The 19,056-nt window shown below is 38.2% G+C and overlaps 2 protein-coding genes across 2 annotated transcripts in view; one reads left to right on the top strand and one right to left on the bottom strand.

The window, feature by feature from the left end:
- Positions 1-19,056, top strand: part of POLR3G (RNA polymerase III subunit G) — a 103,159-nt gene that overhangs the window by 42,026 nt on the left and 42,077 nt on the right. The window lies entirely within an intron of this gene.
- MBLAC2 (metallo-beta-lactamase domain containing 2) lies at positions 1,405-19,009 on the bottom strand. Its single transcript, XM_025437552.3, has 2 exons — positions 18,303-19,009; positions 1,405-4,676 (listed from the first exon to the last, which is right to left on the bottom strand). The coding sequence occupies exons 1-2, from the start codon at positions 18,754-18,756 to the stop codon at positions 4,291-4,293; spliced, it is 840 nt and encodes a 279-aa protein (XP_025293337.1). The 5' UTR covers positions 18,757-19,009; the 3' UTR covers positions 1,405-4,290.

The following is a 19,056-nucleotide window of genomic DNA, read 5'->3' as shown; positions in this document are numbered from 1 at the left end:
TCCTCAAATTTTCCCTATCTGGTTACAGTGAACTGTCTGATGACTTATGCATTTTCCTGATTACTGCTGAGGTTCCGCATAATTCTGTGTGTTTATTGTCCTGTGTTTCCTCTTCTGTGACTAACCTGTTCATATAATTTACCCATTTTTGTAATAGGTAGTACTAAAGGGGAAAAGAACATGCCATCCCGAAATATGCCACTTTGGCATACTGATTGACCATGAAGGCAAGTGGTAAAGGCAGATATAGGAAAGTCCCTCTGACTTTTCCCTCTCTAAAATGGGGCATACAATTTCCCATGAGAAAGGTGCCCTCCCTGGTATCGGGAACAAGAGAACATTCTTATCACTGGAGACAGGGAGCTGACACCAAGATTAATCTATATCAACAAACCTTCTAGAATAACCCTTGTCTTTCATTATTTTCCCTCGTCTATTTCCTAATCATTTTTCCACAGTTTACCAACCCTAGCCCAAACCCCCTTTTCCTGTCTCATCAGTCTCTACAGTTTATTGTTCTTTGTTTAAATGATATGCAAACTCTCAATCCTATCCACTTCTTTGGGTTTTTTCATTTCTTATATATATAAGCCTTTTACATATATGTAAAAATATTAAAATCCAATAAAAGTTGTATGCTTTGCTCTCATTAATTTGTCTTTTTAAAGATTAATCCTTGGGCCCAGCCATAGAACCTGAGGATAGAAGAAGGGTCTTTCTTCCCTTATAGTAATTGACCTTTTTCTTATGATTTGTAGGCATTCCTTATAGCTTTAAAAAAAATTTTTTTTTGCTGTTACACAATTTGTGATTATTTTCTTCTAATTTATCTTTTTCACTTTATGGCATCTGTGTTCTAGGACATTTTAAACTTTGATATAATCCTGCTTTTTGTTTCTATATAAAGATCTTCCCTATCGTAATCTCTTATCACGATTTAAATTTTCTTTTAATATACATGTGGTTCCATTTTTCAAATTTAGGTCTTTATTCCATTTGGAATTCATTTTTATGTTGTCGAGGGTCTTTTTACCCACAGTAACAATTGGGATACATTCTAGTTTATCTTTTATCCATTGATTTAAAATACCGGGGAGGTGGTTGGGGGATGGGGTAACTAGGTAACAGGCACTGAGGGGGGACACTTGATGGGATGAGTACTGGGTGTATACTACATGTTAGTTAGCAAATTGAATTTAAATTTTAAAAAATGTAAAAAATGCCATATTTATTAACTATTAAAAGTTTATATGGGCATTTTCAGTTTCTGGATTCCTTATGCTTATCCACAGAGTTGATATCTTATTTATTACACATTTTCAAAACTGCACTTCACCTAAGAAATATCCTTGTTAGAAATTAAATGGGAATTTGCTAATATTAGAAAAAAATACCAACTAGAGATTGAAATAAAACGTCCACTTTAATATTTATCACACAAATGTTTACTTACACGTATCTGAAAATTATAAGACAATTTTTGCATGTCACAATTATATTACTATTCATATAAGAACTACACATAGTCATTTATTCAACTATATCAGGATAACACACAAGGTTTTTGTTTTTTTTAGACTTCTTAGTTAAAAGCAAACACCAAGGAAAATGAATTTCCAAAGATTAAGTTATTAACAATATAAATAAAAATTATTTCTAAATGTCTTACATTTTGACAACTTTGAATTATACTTACATACTCTTAGTTCCAAAACCATAAATTATAACACGGGTCACTGTCAGGGTGAAAATATATTTTTTTAAAGCTTCTTTTAAAATATGCTATTATTATGCTTAACATCACTTGATTTATTCTTGGCACATGTGGCATCTGGAAAAGTAAAAATACACTTTGCCAATTTTATGTTATTGTGCAGGTACAAGAGAAAGAGCACAGTTTGGGAGGCAGATAGACCTGTGTTCAATTACCAGCTTTGTTCAAAGTTATGTTGTGTGAGGCTGGTCAATTACTTCTTGGCACGGGGCCAGGATTAAACCAAATAATGCATATTTTAAAATGCATAGCATGGGCACTAAATGAATGATAGATCCTTTCCCCAATCTATTCATACTGAAACAAAAGCAAAATATCAGTCTTATGTTTTTGTCCAACTTGAAAAACTGAAAAAAAATTGGAAATTTAAAAATAAAATTAACCATGTTTTGAAAAATTGTACTTTCAAGAAATAAAGCCTTCATCAGGCTTAAATATTTCTCAATAAAACTTAGTGCCTACTATACCCTGATTTTTTTAAAAGTCCTAAAGTATGATAAAATGGTCAATGGTTAAGGACTTTTGGTTTTCTTTTGTGCTACTGATATAAAAATAATGGCTATATTTAAGGCTCATTAAGTGATTGTAGTTGCCCTGAACCAAATCTATATTCTTGATGTTGAACTATCAATTGAAACAGACCTACTGCCTTGAATGAGAATGCTCATTTGGTGGCAGGTGGCAGTACAGCTTGACTCATATATACAATCACAAACCCACCTTTCTCATGCTAAATACTTGGTGTTTGGATGATCTAAGATTCCTGAAAATTAAATTTAAATTGTCACAAGGAATAGCCTACTTCAGACAGCAGTGCTTTCCATCCCTGTTCTTGGCTCTTCTTGTCCCCTACCCTGACTACCCAACAAATCATCTTTCCAAATCTGACTAAAAAACCTCTCCCTCAGGAATCTTTTCTTCACCAAACTCCACATCCCTCCATTTATGTCCCTGAAACTATTCTGTAATTTGTATTAGCTTCAACCTGCATATAATATTAGTCATGTTTTGTTTGCTTTCTACTTCCAGCTAAGATGTAGTCTCTTTGACTTTTTAAACTTCCACAGTGTTTAGCACAATACTGTGCATGTATGTATTTATGTGACTGTGTATATGCATATGGTGTGTGTGTGTGTGTGTGTGTGTGTGTTGAATGAATAAAAGACTAAAGAACCTGGGTGGGTATAGGGTGGGAACATTTACTAATTTTTCAGAAATAAAAATTTCCTAAACCTTCTTAAGACTAAAAAATCTGGTTTCCAAAGCTATCTCAGTTTGGGTTTGAACATGTCAATAATAAAAAAGGCAGTGAAAAACCTGTTTAAAAAACCTTTATGAAATATTCCAAAAGGCTTTTTAATAAATTATAAAGAGCACCAAACTAAAATATTTTACTAAATAGTGGGTAACCTTTCTTATAACTTTATAAATGTAGACTTTTTATTCAAGACAAAGAATACTGAACAGGAATAGGTGTTGTGAATCAGGATAAAAAAGGCAATTAATCTAAGTCAATATCTAATGTGTATTTTGCAATTCATCTGAAAAGCCTTCTGTGGTACACATGTATGTTATGGTAAGTAAAAGAATGATTTATATCAGGATGTTGTAGATCTCTATAGTTTTCTGATACTATAAAATATGATACATATACTGAAGCTGCTATTTAACAAGAAAAATTTTGTTTATAATAGCTGTTAATATTAAAATAGGATATAATAAAAAATTATTTTCAATGTGTATATTTTCAAATTTGCCTGACAGTGTCCTTTTGAGAAATCTGACAATTTGTAATTAGATTACAGACATTTGAATTTCATTTTTATGATCGAAAATATTACACTCACATAACAAACAACGCTATATAGTAGCTTTTTACTGAAGCACTCTGCAATTTATATTTAAAGCTTTGCAATAAAACAAAATTCATTGTACTCTGTAAGTAAAATTATACAACATATAATACACCATAATTACATTAAGAATAAATAAATGAAGCATAAAAACTCTGTGCCATAACAATGGATTATTTTAGCTGTCATTCTAAATATTAATTTTTATGTTTGTATTGAGTCCTAATGTATTTTAAACTCAAGAACCTTTATCTTTAAAGAATATACTCAAAATACCAAGTTTGGAGTATAAACATAAAATTTTATGCCTCTTTCTCTAGGTCACGTAGGAAATAAAATAAGACAAATGGAAGGCAAGGACAGTTCTTTCTGTTACTGCAAAATGCCTCTTTGCTTTCACATAGATTTCTGTGTCATTTCTGGAATATTACAAGATGACAAATATTACAAGACGAGAGCTTGGCAAATTATAAAGCTTATTTAAGTGATTTCTTATTTGGAAGAAAGGAAAAAATTTAAACAAAACTTTTGGCTTACTCATTCTCAATCTTTTTTTCGCTAATAAAGCACTTCTTGAAATGCTCACTATTAATCATTTTAAACAGCACAAAATGAATTTGATTAATTTACAGAATTCATCACAATAGGTCATCAGTATAGATACTAGGGTGAGGTCCTAGAATTTGTTACACGTAAGGCTAAACTCGCAAGAGATCGCATGGCAAAAGTAGAAACTTTGTGACATATCCCAGCTTTTGAAATATAGTTAGAAGCCAATCGAAAAAGCCTTTCAGCACCAAAGGTATTGAAGTGCCCAGGAAGCACCTTCTCTACCAGACCTCTGTCCACTAATTCTATCAGACGTTCACAGGTTCCAACATAGTCACTTATCCTGCTGTACGGGAGCCAGTCAATCAGTGATCCATCATACACGACGTCTCCACTGAAGAGAATCTTTCGGTCTTTGTCATGTAAGCAAATACTGCCCCTGGAGTGACCAGGCATGTGCATAACAGTGAGCTGTCTGTCACCAAGGTTGATCACATCCCCTACAAATGGAAACAGATTTTACAGATAAACATGTTGTATACTTGCTTCAATCACTTAAAGAATAAAAGAACATTAGATGGTTTCAAAGAGGTTGTAGGGAAGGATGACACTTAATTTTATTTCAAAAATACAGTATTTCTTAATGATTTAAAAATAAGTTGCCCATATTTCATTTCTATTGTTTGCTTGACTAGTGTTTGTCAAGTGAGTTATGTGAAACACTATTTCTGCAGGTTGTTAGGATACATAAAAAAAGGGAAGATGCTGTAGTCAAAGAGTTTTGGAAACCTTTCCTTCAAGGAAAATGAAGCAGCTTCTTTTTTTCTGCAAGGCTTCTGACAACTTTTTAATATGCTAATCTACATTGTAGATATACAGAAGGGAGATATAATTGTACCATTTCTCAAACTTATTTGACCACAAAACTAATTTTTCAGTAAATCCATGGTACCAGTGTCCTGATGACACAATTCATGAATGCTGCTCTTTGAGGTATGAGTGCAAAATTGCTGTTTCACTGGATTTAAATCAGTACTAATTTAAGTAAATCATCATAATCTTAAAGTTCCATATGGTTATCTTTAGTGCAAATATATATACATGCAGAAAAAAAAATCAAAGACATATAGTTAAAAAGTTAATAGGGGGGATGCCTGGGTGGCTCAGTGGTTGAGCATCTGCCTTCGGCTTAGGGTGTAATCCCGGGGTCCGGGATCAAGTCCCACATTGGGCTCCTTGCGGGGAGCCTACTTCTCCCCTGCCTATATCTCTGCCTCTCTCTGTGTCTCTCATGAATAAATAAATAAAAATATCTCTGCCTCTCTCTGTGTCTCTCATGAATAAATAAATAAAATATTTTTTAAAAAGTTAATAGAGGAATTAAAACAGTGTAAAAATCAGAATTTGTTAAACCTAAAAAACAATAAAAGAGGAGAAGAGGGATAGATAAGAAATAAGGCATAGAAAACAAATAACAAAATGGCACACTTACATTCAACTATATCAATAATTACATTAAATGTTAATGAGATAAACATTCCAGTCAAAGGCAGAGATTATCAAAATAGATTTAAAAAGAAAGACATGGGGCGCCTAGATGGCTCATCGAGTAAGTGTCTGAATTCCATTCAGGTCATGATCTCAGAATCCTGGGATTGAGCCCCCTATCTGGCTCCCTGCTTAGCAGGGAACCTACCCTCCTCCCCCGCCATACACATGTGTGCACCGTCTCTCTCCCTCTCAAATAAATAAATAACATCTTGAAAAAATAGTAATAAAAAGCAAGATACATATGCAGTCTGTAAGAGAGGACCTATAAGGTCAAAGACAAAAAGAGGTTGAAAAAGTTATACCACATAAAGATTAATAAGAGATCTAGAGTGGCTATTTTAATATTAGACAAAATAAGGACTATTAGTATAGAAAAGAGGTATATTTTATTAGGATATACATTAAGTCAACACACTAAAACATTATGAATGTGCTTGTACCTAAAGTAGAGACTAAAATTCACAAAGCAAAAACTGATAGAACTGAAATAAGAATAAACAGTTCAAGAGTACCTGGGTAGCCTAGTCATTTAATCCTCTGACTCTTGATTTTGGCTAAGGTCAGGATCTCAAACTCATGAGATCGAGCCCCATGACAGCTTAGTGTGGAGTCAGTTTAGGACTCTCTCCCTTCCCTCTGCCTTTCCCCTAGAGCCTGCTCACACATGCTCTCTCAAATAAATATCTTTAACAAAAGAATAGGGGGGAAAAAACAAAAAAATAAAAAAAAAAAACAAAAGAATAGAGGATCTCTGGGTGGCTCAGTGGTTTAGTGCTTGCCTTCAGCCCAGGGCGTGATCCTGGAGTCCCGGGATCGAGTCCCACATCAGGCTCCCTGTATGGAGCCTGCTTCTCCCTCTGCCTGTGTCTCTGCCTCTCTCTCTCTCTGTGTGTGTGTGTCTCTCATGAATAAATAAATAAAATCTTAAAAAAAAAGAATAAACAGTTTAACAATTATCCTTAGAGATTTAAATATTCCTCTCTAAATAATTTGTAAATAAATAAGTAGATAAATAGTAAGACTACAGAAAACATGAACAACACTATCAACCAACTTGACCTAAGTAACATATATAAAATTCTTTTTCTTAAAAGAGCATATATTCTTTTTACTGCACATGGGATATTCACTGGGGTATACAGTGAGGCCATCAATAAGTCTCAGAAAATATGAAAGGAATAAAATCATAAAAATATGTTGTTTAACTACAACATAATCAAATGAGAAATTAGTAACAAACATAAATATGGGAAATACCCAGATATGCACAAAGTAAGCATCACGATTCTATATAACTTATGGATCAAGGATGAAATCCCAAAGGAGATTAGAAAATCTCTTGAATTGAATGAAAATAAAAATAAAATGTATCCAAATTTATGGGATGCAGCTAACACAGTGCTTAGAAAAAAATTTATTGCTTTCAATGCTTATTTATAAAGGGTTAACTGTTTAAAATCAGAGTTTCTAACTAAAGTTTCAATCTTAAGAAGTTAGGAAAAGGAGCAAATTAAGTACAAAGTAATTGAATGAAAAAAAATTAGAGAAAACACAAAGTTCAAAAATTAGGAAAGAAAGAAAGGGTATCACTATTACTCTAAGGAAATTAAAGGGAGTATATGGGAATGTTATGAATATCTTTAAGTCAACAAATTTGACAACTTAGTTAAAATAGATTCGAGAATGGTGAATAACTAACAAGACAGGAAACATCAAATGTTGGAGAGGATTTGGAGAAAGGGGAACCCTCTTGCACTGTTTTTGGGAATGAGAACTGGTTCAGCCACTCTGGAAAACTGTATGGAGGTTCCTCAAAGAGTTAAAAATAGATGTGCCCTACGACCCAGCAATTGCACTGCTGGGGATTTACCCCAAAGATTCAGATGCAGGAAATCTTGGCAGGACACCTGCACCCCAATGTTCATAGCAGCAATGTCCACAATAGCCAAACTGTGGAAGGAGCGTTGGTGTCTATCAACGGATGAATGGATAGAGAAGATGTGGTCTATGTATACAATGGAATATTACTCAGCCATCAGAAACTACGAATACCCACCAGTTGCTTCGATGTGGATGGAACTGGAGGGTGTTATGCTGAGTGAAGCGAGTCAATCGGAGAAGGACAAACATTATACGGTTTATTCATACAGGGAATATAAAAAATAGTGAAAGGGAATAAAGGGCAAAGGAGAGAAAATGAGTTGGAAATATCAGAAAGGGAGACAGAACATGAGAGACTCCTAACTCTGGGAAACGAACAAGGGGTAGCAGAAGGGGAAGTGGGCAGGGGGATGGGGTGACTGGGTGATAGGCACTGAGGGGGGCACTGGACGGGATGAGCACTGGATGTTATGCTATATGTTGGCAAATCGAACTCCAATAAAAATAAATAAATAAATAAATAAATAAATAAATAAATAAATAAATAAATATTCTTAAAGACAAATTACCTAAAGTGATTGAAGAAGAAATCGAAAATCTAAATAGACCTATATAAAGCAGAGAAATTGATTAATAATTTAAATCTCCCACAAAGAAAAGTCCAGGCTCAAAGATGGCTTCATTGGTCAATTGTGTCAATCACTCAAGACAGGGAAAGAATCTAGACTTTCAGAGTATCAATGAGGAGGGAAAGTTTTCAAATGCAATTTTAGACAAAGACAATGTAAAAAAAGAAAACTACAAAACAATATTCGTAATGAAAGTAGTCTCAAAATCTATATCAAAATATTGGCCAATTAAATACAGCAATTTATAATAGAATAATGATCAAATGGGGTTTATCACAGATATGTAAATTTGGTTTGATGTCTGAAAATCAAGTAATGTAATATACTATATTAGTAAAATAAAAGAGAAATGCCATATGAACATTTCGATAGATGTGGCAAAGCATATGACAAAATCCAACCCTTACTAGTGATAAAACTCAGCAAACTAGAAAGAGAAGGAAAGGTCCTCAACTTGATAAAGGGCACCTATGAAAAACCTACAGCTAATATATCACTGAATAGAAACACTAAAGGTTTTCTTCCTAAGGTAAGAACAAGGCAAGGATGTTTACTTTTGCCATTTCTATTTAACATTACACTAAAGATTCTAGCCACTGCAGTAAGACAAGAAAAAGAGAATAAAGTCACACAGAGTTGGAAAAGAAGTAAATCTATCTTTATTCATAGATAAGATTTTTTTGTAGAAAATTCTAAGAAATGTACAAAAAAAGAGAATTAAAAGGCAAGTTTAACAATGTCACGGGGTACAAGATAAGATACAAAAATCAACTGTATTTCTATATATTACCAGTGAACAATCAAAAAATGAATTTAAAAGCCATTTCAGGGAACCCTGGGTGGCGCAGCGGTTTAGCGCCTGCCTTTGGCCCAGGGCGCGATCCTGGAGACCCGGGATTGAATCCCACGTCGGGCTCCCAGTGCATGGAGCCTGCTTCTCCCTCTGCCTGTGTCTCTGCCTCTCTCTCTGTGTGACTATCATAAATAAATAAAAATAAAAAAAAATAAAAGCCATTTCATTCACAACAGCATCAAGAAGAATAAAATACTTAGGGAGGAAAATCTAATAAAAGATGTCTTTTATATCTATACACTGAAAAAGTATAAAAACACTATTAAGAGAAATTAAAGACCTAAATAAAAGGAGAGGGATGCCATGTCATTTAACTGGAAGCCTCAAAATTGCTAAGATGGTATTTAAATTTGATTTTTCCTATAGCTGCACTGTCCAATAGATCTTTCAGAGATTACTGAAATATTCTGTATCAACACTGTCCAATAGGGTAGCCACTAGCCTCTGGCTAATGGTACTTGAAATAAGTCAAATGCACTAGAATTTTAATTTTAATCAATCCTAAGTAACTCAAATTTGTATTTAGGTAAGTCTCATATGGCTAAGGGCTACTGTAATCATAAGTATAGATCTACTAGGTTTAATATAATCTCAGTCAAAATCTTGACCTTTTTTGCAGAAATTGGAAATCTCAATTTAAAAGGTATATGAAAAAATGCAAATAAAAAAATAGAAAATCTTTGGATCTTGGGCTAGACATAGCTGCTAGATATGACACAAATAAAGCATAAAGAAAAATGACTAATTAAACTCATCCAAGTTATCAACATTCTTGCTTAAAAATATACCATTAAGAAAGCAAAAAGGCGAGATGCCTGGGTAGCTGAGCAGTTGAAAGTCTGCCTTCACTGAGGGGGTGAATCGGGTCCAGGGATGGAGTCCCGCATTGGGCTGCCTGTGAGAAGCCTGCTTCTCCCTCTGTCTGTGTCTCTGCCTCTCTCTGTGTCTCTCATGAATAAATAAATAAAATCTTAAAAAAAAAAAAAAGAAAAAAAGCAAGGTATACATTGGGAGAAAATATTTGCAAAACATACGTCTGATAAAGGACTTGAATTCCAAATACATAAAGAATATTTATAACTCAAGAATAATACAAAGATAATTTTATTATTTTTTTTATTTTTTAAAAGATTTTATGTATTCATGAGAGAGAGAGAGAGGCAGAGATACAGGCAGAGGGAGAAGCAGGCTCCATGCAGGGAGCCTGACGTGAGACTCAATCCTGGATCTCCAGGATCAGGCCCTGGACCCAACGTGGCACTAAATTGCTGAGCCACCCGGGCTGCCCAAAAGATAAAAATTTTTTAAAAGAAGAGATTTTAATAGACCTTTTAACAAGGAAGATATTTGAATAGCAAATAAGTACCTGAAAATATGCTCAAATTAATTAGTTATTAGGGAGATGCAAATTAAACCACAATGAAATATCACTACTTGCTCACTTGACTGGCTAACATAAAAACAGACTGACAAAATCAAGTGTTGACAAAGATGTGGAGAAACTGGAACTCTCATCCAGTTTGGGATGCATTTGGGAATGTAAAATGGTATAACTACATTGACAAACAGGAACTTTCTTAAAAAATTAACGTCCACTTACCATAAGATCAGGAATTCCATTCTTAGGTATCTACCAAGGGAAATGAAAACATGCATCCACACAAGACTTGCATGCAGATGTTCATGGCAGCTTTATTAGTAACAGCCTGAAACCAAGGGTGCCTGGGTGTCTCAGCAGTTAAGCATCCAGCTATTGATTTTGGCTCAGGTCATGATCTTAGGGTTGTGAGATTGAGCCCTTCGTTGGGCTCTGCACTGGGCATGAAGCCTCTTAAGATTTTTTCTCTCCCTTTGTCCCACCACCGTACTCATACATGCACACAAGTCCTCTCTCTCTCTCAAATAAATGAAAGATTCAAATTTCCTTCAACAGGTGAGTAGATAAAATATGTTATATCCATAAATGGATTATTTCTGAGCAAGAGAAAGGAATGAATTATTAAAAGGTACAACATGGACAAATCTCCAAAACATCATTCCACATGAAAGAAGACAGACACAAAAGATCATATATGATTGAATTTGTAGAAACTTTTCAGAAAAAAAACAAAGAAACAAACAAAACACCATAGTGACAAAACAGTTCAGTGGGGCCAGGAGTGAGAACAGGGATTGTTCTGGTATTTTCTTGAATCGCAGTAATTATGTTAAGATGGATTCAGACACTCAACTTTTTCTGCATTCTAGTCATAAGGGGCCAGCCTCCTTTACAAGATAGTTGCTCTATATTTAAAGTGCCTCTGGGGAATCACAAACCACTGTCATTTATGTATGGTTGGCAAGTAAGGTAAGAAATTATAGCTAAGTTAGTGTAATATAATAGTTGTTGGAGATCGATTTTTTTGTAAGTGTATAGAAAGGAGGGGAGTGAGGGAAACCCTCCCAAAAAACAGCTGTAGCTAATTGGAATCTTACAGATCTTTCCAGGTGATATTCAAGATATTTAGCAAGGTAAGTCATAAGTGCCCACCTATCAAAATGGATACCAATTGTAAGCAGTTGATAAGGTCATGATGGCTAAATATCAGTAGATCTGCCATTACTCTGTGGCTTTATAAATGCCTCCCATATGCTTATAATGCTCACATATATAATTTCATCATGACTGCTCTTACAAGAATCAGAATTGCCTGTGAAATGTATTTATATATAAATGCCATATATAAATATATAATACACATTCATGAACAATATCTTTCCAAGCCCTCACCCTGACCCAGTTGTATCAGATTGCAGCCATACTAAACTTCTCTAGGCTTCTCAAATACCCTTTCCCATCTTGGTATTCCCCAACCTTTTACTTCATTTTTAATCAAAGAAATATATGTACATATTTCAATTAAGATATCCTAGAAGGGCTTAAAATATAAGAAAAAGTTACTTGCTCCATTCTGACTCTGTCTCCAATCCTGCTCCAAGAATCCACCACTTTTTAACAATTTTTCTTCTGGTAGCTGCCTCTACTGGATATACCCATCTCTAAATAATTTTTATATTTCATTTCTTGATTTACCAATTAGATACACTGTACTGATTTCATTCATGTATTACCATTTCTTGGTTTTTAAATTTTAGATGATATTGATTGACTTCCACTACGAAATACATGAATTTTTAGCTCTTTTACTCTTCATCTCTTGGAACTATGTATTTCTCATCCTCTCACCCTGCAAAAGAGTAATGATTTAACAGCTCCAATGTGGAGGTCTTTATGCCTGGCATAGTATCATTGTTCAAAGTATCATCTTTGCCATTATCCTGATGCTTCCTTCCAACTATCTCTTGTATTAAATCTCTTGTTTCCTGTATTTCATGTCTCCCTCTTGCTTTACTTCCTTATTTTGAAGGGAGTAACTAAGATAAAATTATTATTATTTTTTAAAGATTTTATTTATTTATTCATGATAGACACACATAAAGAGAGAGAGGCAGAGACATAGGCAGAGGAAGAAGCAGGCTCCATGCAGGGAGCCCGACGTGGGACTTGATCCCAGGATTCCAGGATCACGCCCTGGGCTGAAGGCAGGCACTTAAACCACTGAGCCACCCGGGCTGCCCAAGATAAAATTATATAGTAGTAACTTTCTAAGCAACAGCATGTGGGAAACAATCTTTTTGAGTATATGACTGTTAGTGAAATGGATGCAGAATTCTAAGCTGGAAATAAATTGTATTCAAATAAGGCATAGTTTTCCTTCTTTAGCTCCAAAGCCATTATGATCTGTGCAGATGACTTTTTTTTTAAGATTTATTTATTTGAGAGAGAGAGAGAGAGAGAGAGAGAAGTATGTGTGGGGGGTGGTGACAGAGACAAGATAGAATCTCAAGCAGACTCCCCACTGAGCACGGAGCCTTACACAAGGCTTGATCCCAGGATCCTGAAATCATGACCTAAGCTGAAACGGAAGAGTTGGACACTTAACCGACAGAGCCACTCCAGGTGCCCCTGTATAAATGACTTTTTAAATTAAAATTTCTGGAAGTTTGATTCCAGTATTCTGCAATTTTACAATAATATGCCTTTGGTTGGGTGTGTTTTCATTCATGCTAGACACTCTGTGGGTTCTCTCAATCTGAAAATTTATGTCTCTTAATTATGGGATATTTTCATGAATAATCTGTTATGTTTTCTTTTCCCCCACTTTCTCTATTCCACTTGTGCTTCTTTTATTCCAATGTTGAATTTTCCAAACTGGTCCTCTCCTAGTCATCATTTTGCCTATCTGCTCTTTTCTTTTTAAGGTTTTCAACTTTATCTTCCAGTTCTTCTAAGAAACTTCTGCCATTTTAGGGGCATCTGGGTGGTTCAGTTGGTTAAGCAACTGACTATTGATTTCAGCTCAGATTATCATCTAAGGATCACGAGATCAACCCTCATGTTGAGCCCCACATCAGGCAGCGGGCAATTTCTGCTTCTCTCTCCTCTCTCTCTCCCTCTCCCTCCCTCACCCTCTGCCCCTCCCCCTGTCACAAGTATTTTCTCTCTGAAATAAATAAATCTAAAAAAAAAAAAAAAAAAGAAACTTCTGTCGTTTTAAATTCCAAGAGCTCGTGTGTGTGTGTGTGTGTGTGTGTGTGTGTGCACATACTGTTCTGTTGCTTATTTTTAAAGCTTCCTATTGGGCAGCCCCGGTGGCGCAGCGGTTTAGCGCCGTCTGAAGCCTGGGGTGTGATCTTGGAGACCCTGGATCGAGTCCCACGTCAGGCTTCCTTTAAGGAGTCTGCTTCTCCCTCTGCCTATGTCTCTGCCCCTCTCTCTCTGTCTCTATGAATAAATAAAATCTTAAAAAAAAATAAAGCATCCTATTATCTCTTGGATATCTTTTTTTTAAAGATTTTATTTATTTATTCTTTAGAGAGAGAGAGAGAGAGAGAGAGAGGCAGAGACACAGGCAGAGAGAGAAGCAGGCTCCATGCAGGGAGCCCAATGTGGGACTCAATCCGTGGTCTCCAAGATCAGGCCCTGGGCTGAAGGTGGTGCTAAACCACTGAGCCACCTGGGCTGCCGTCTCTTGGATATCTTGAATGCAATAGCTTCTGTTATCCCCTGATGCTATTAATGATAGTCTTCCGCTCTCACTAGCTTTATGCTGTGTATTTCAGTATTTGATCTCATGTTAGACGATTTTCTCAGATTTTTCATAATGCTTGGTTGCCTGTTTAAGAATGGGCATGAAAAGGCTGCTTAAAACACATGCATTGGAACTAGTTGACCAAGGCTTCACTGTAGAGACATCAAGCCAAAGACTGACTTAAGGATCATCATCTTAGTTTTTCCTCCAGGGCTGAATACATTTGCCAGATAAGATTCTTCCAATTTGCTACTTAGGGAGTAAAGATCTGGCTTTCATCCTTCTTGAAAACTAGTAGGAAACATTCTCTCTCTCTCTCTCTCTCTCTCTCTCTCTCTCACACACACACACACACACACACACACATATCTGTTTTCCATACTGAATTCTGAGCTCAAAGGTACTCAGCATCCTTCAATCAAGAAACTCCTCTGCTTTACTCTCCCCAGAGAACACACTAACCGAATGGGCATTCCAGAATTTTAACAGTTTCTTAAATGGTTTTCAACTAATTCTACTTATTTTAGTATTCTTTCCTTTGCCTCCACTAAGGTACCAGCTACTGCTAATTCCTGGGTCTTTTAAGGTTCCTGCAGTACAAACTGGATTGGCTCTTGATTTCCCCTCACTGTCAGGAGATAAAACTGCTGACTCAGTCATCACATTTACTCTCCAGCGTCTAAAATAATTCAATAGAGATTTATAGTTAAACAGACAAACCATGGTCCCTTTATTCTAGTCTTAGGTTTGGGACTGGAGTCAAGATAGATGTGTTTTTCAATCTGCTACCTTTCTGGAATCGATTTTTTGTTTTTAACCTCCCCAAACGATTTAAGTCCACCTGTCATAACTGTGTAATTATCTTGGTGACTCAGGGCAAATTGTTTAAACATATATAATAGGGGACCAAATGTCTACAATTCATATCACTTGAATATTGTGAAAAACAGACAAAAAGATGTGTGCCCAGTGAAGAAGAAGGTGCTCTATTTACCTAAAGTTTATCTATCTTCTTATAGGAGGACACTATTTCACTATTAGTAGGGGGAGTTGTTTTTCCATCAAAGATGACATACTGGATGATGATCTCTCCTTGTCTCTCATAACCCAAAGTCAGCTTTTGGGTTATTATACAGTGCCCAGATTTATGCTGCCTTATGACAGGTGAACATCAAGTCATTAACTGTAATGTAATAAACTAATGACTTCAGCCTCCTTATGCTGTAACTAAAGCAATGACTTTATGTTGTTTGGGTGTGTGCTGTTCATGTGTGTGTGTAACTATGTATGAGTTTTTCATATAAATATTTTATATCTCCTTCAAGGCATTTGGATTATGATAACAGCAAGTTTTAGCAGGCCACACCATTCAGAAGAGAAAGGAAATTAATATTCCTGAAAAAGAGAAAATTAGATTCTACTTGAGAGGTGAGGCATTCTGCTTCTAATGAAAAACAACTTTTAATTTTAACACACTATTTTCAAGTTTAGGTGTTTGGTAAATATTAAGCTTTTTTTTCCACACCTGCAGAGGTGTAAAGCACCACACAAGTAGCTTGCCAGGCCTCCCTGCAGTTCCAAAATGCTATAATGCTACCACCATCAACTGGAATTTAGGAAACCTGGGTTCTAGTTCCAGCTCTCAAACTGACTATGTGACCTAGGCAGGATATTCAGGCCTGGTTGGACTCTTCATCTATAAAATAGTAATTCTTAAAATTCTTTCACAATTGGGATGGCTGGGTGGCTCAGCGGTTGAACCTCTGCCTTTGGCTCAGGGCATGATCCTGGAGTTGTGGGATCAAGTCCCACATCAGTCCCTGCATGGAGCCTGCTTCTCCCTCTGCCTGTGTCTCTGCCTCTCTCTATTTCTCTATTTATCATGAATAAATAAATAAAATCTTTAAAAACAAAAACAAACAAACATTCTTTCACAATTGATTTCCTATTGCTGGCACAGGAGCAAAAGTAAACAAATCAGAAATAATGTATTCATTCAGACCAGTTAATATATATTAAATACTAATGCAAACATTTTTTTTTTGGTCTCAGTGCTATAATTAATTTACTTTGAATACCTATCAAGTGCATGAAAATCCTATCTCTAAAAAGTATCAATTTTATCAAGAAATACAAGAAATACTGTGAATGTACTTTTCTTTCCCCTCAAATTGTCAGATAATGACTCCCACATAACCAGTCTTTTTTTTTTTTAATCTTTAGATATAATATTTTAATGAAAAGACTTTTTGGGTGGGGTGTGAGGGAGAGAATCTTGCTTTCTATTTTTTTTTTTTATATTTCCAGTGATCAAGATCTTATTTATACAATAAACTGATTTTTGTAAAGATATTACATTATTTGTCATATTGGTCAGTCATAAAGTAGCCTTATTGTGCTGCAGCAACAGGATTTTTCTACCTCTTGGAGGAACGTTTTAATAAAATTGGTAATTAAAATGTGAAAAGAGGGGATCCCTGGGTGGCTCAGCAGTTTGGCACCTGCCTTCCGCCCAGGGTGTGATCCTGGAGTCCCCGGATCAAGTCCCACGTCCATCAAGTCCCACGTCGGGCTCCCTGCATGGAGCCTGCTTCTCCCTCTGCCTGTGTCTCTGCCTCTCTCTCTGTGTGTCTCTCATGAATAAATAAATAAAATCTTTAAAAAATAAATAAATAAATAAAATGGTTTCAAGATAAAAATGTGAGAAGGGGGTTTCACATCCTACTCAGAATTACCATAATATGTTTATGGGGTAGTATTTATGATGTACATGCTTTAATCCATTGCACCTTGGTTCAAATCCTAGCTTTTGTCACTATCATGCTCTGTGGACTCTCAGCAAGCCTATTTATTTATTTATGTATTTATTTATCTAAAAAAAATTTTTTTTGAAGATTTTATTTATTCATGAGAGAGAGAGAGAGAGAGAGAGAGAGAGGCAGAGAGAGAAGCAGGCCCCATGCAGGGAGCCCGTCGGGGGACTGGATCCCTGGTCTCCAGGGTCAGGCCCTGGGCCAAAGGGAGCGCTAAACCACTGGGCCACCGGGGCTGCCCTCGGCAAGCCATTTAATTAGGGGTCAGCCACCTCGCTTCAAACGTGCTGTGAAGATAAAATGAAATCAACAAAGCATTCTAAAAAAGAAAAGAAGGAAATTAATATACAAATATTGCTCTTGTGGCTAATTACCTCAATTGTAAGTGCCTGCTTGGGATTGAGAGGGCTGGGGCCCTACTCTTACATTTTATCCCATTAGTTTCTCTCCGATCCGCATCTCGTCTTTTATTACAGAGCCCAAGGCTCTCCATGCATCAGACCACATACTTCACTATCACCGGAAATAACCTTCTTATTGATTTTTCTCAGGCCTTGCTCGAAACCAGACCATATATCGTCATCCTGTAAGAATCACATATTCTACTTTTTTACGTTCGCTATCAAGCTTTTCTCTAATGAGGCGACATCAAGGACAGAAACCCATGTGGAAGACGAGGCTGCACGAGCAGACTGGAACCGCTGCTCTCCAAGGGCTTTCTGAACCTACAGGTGGGCATCGCTCATGCCCAGCGGCGACCACCGACGTAGCCCGTGAAGTCAGCCGTTCTCGAAAGCACAGAGCATGTCGTGAACTCTATCAAGAGTCATTTCTTAAAAGTCTTTTCGCTAGAAAAAGCTCCTGGAAACCAGACCGGTGTTCAGAGAAAAGAATGGGACCTCCCTAGTCGCAAGCCCCTGTGAGGTTACCAGTGTACCCGACGCAAGAAACTGGCTGGGGGGTCAACAGTGGCGGGGTTTCCTCGATGTGACAAGGAGCCAACCTAGGGCTGCAGCATGCATCCGTCCCGGCCTAGGGCTGCAGCAAAGCATCCCTCCCAGCTTAGGGCTGCAGCATGCATCCCTCCCAGCCTAGGGCTGCAGCACGCATCCCTCCCAGTTTAGGGCTGCAGCACGCATCCCTCCCGGCCTAGGCCTGCAGCACGCATCCCTCCCGGCCTAGGCCTGCAGCACGCATCCCTCCCAGCCTAGGGCTGCAGCACGCATCCCTCCCGCCCTGAGCAAGCGCGCGCCCGAGGGCCCTTTACCGTCTTGCAGGACGAGGCTGGGCTGCACCGCCTGCACCCGGAACTGCCTGGCCCTCCAGCCGGGGCTGGGCGCCCGCACCACCTCGCTGTCAGACAGCCAGGTCACCGTCTCAAAGTTGTCCCCGCGAGCCAGCGCCTCGGCCTCGGCGTGATGCACCGCCACCCGGTCGAACTGGTAGAGGCCCCCGGAGTGGTCGAAGTGCACGTGGGTGGCCACGGCCAGCAGGGGCCGGCCCGCCGCGTCCCCCCCGGCCCCGAGGTCCTGCAGGAGGCCGGCGGAGTGCAGGTACTCCGGGAGGCTGCGCAGCCCCAGGCCCGTGTCGATCACCACGTCTTGCTCGGAACCGCGCACCAGCCAGATGTTGGCGCGGTTGCCGGACTCGTAGAAGCGCTCCTGGATCCAGAAGATGCCGTCGCCCAGGGACTTGTGGGCGTACCACTCGAGCGCGGACATGCTGGGCAGGGGTGCGGCCGCGCGGGCGCCAGGCGCTGCGGCGGCGCGGGGCGGTCGGCCCGCAGCCCGGGGGGAGGCGCAGAGACGCGGCCCGCAGCGCCCGCCCGCACCCGCGGCCGCTGGCAGCGCTGACGCCGGGGCCCTGCCGCAGAGCGGAGGCGACCGGAGGCCGCGTCCTCACCCGGGCGGCCTGACTGCGGGGCAGGCGCCAGGTGCTCCCGCCCACCGCGCGCCGCGAAGCTCCCCCTGCCGGCGCCGAAAGAGTCAGGCGAGGCCGGCGGGGCGGGTACGGCGCCTGCC

This window comes from Canis lupus, chromosome 3, assembly GCF_003254725.2.
Source record: "Canis lupus dingo isolate Sandy chromosome 3, ASM325472v2, whole genome shotgun sequence".
NCBI classification, from domain to species: Eukaryota; Metazoa; Chordata; class Mammalia; order Carnivora; family Canidae; genus Canis; species Canis lupus.
This window is presented reverse-complemented; position numbering and strand designations above follow the sequence as displayed.

Excerpts from the sequence above, each read along its gene's own strand:
- MBLAC2 (XM_025437552.3), bottom strand. The coding sequence starts at position 18,756 with ATGTCCGCGCTCGAGTGGTACGCCCACAAGTCCCTGGGCGACGGCATC. Across the intron at positions 4,677-18,302 it reads CAGCCTCGTCCTGCAAGACG|GGGATGTGATCAACCTTGGT; the intron begins GTAAAGGGCCCT and ends TTCCATTTGTAG.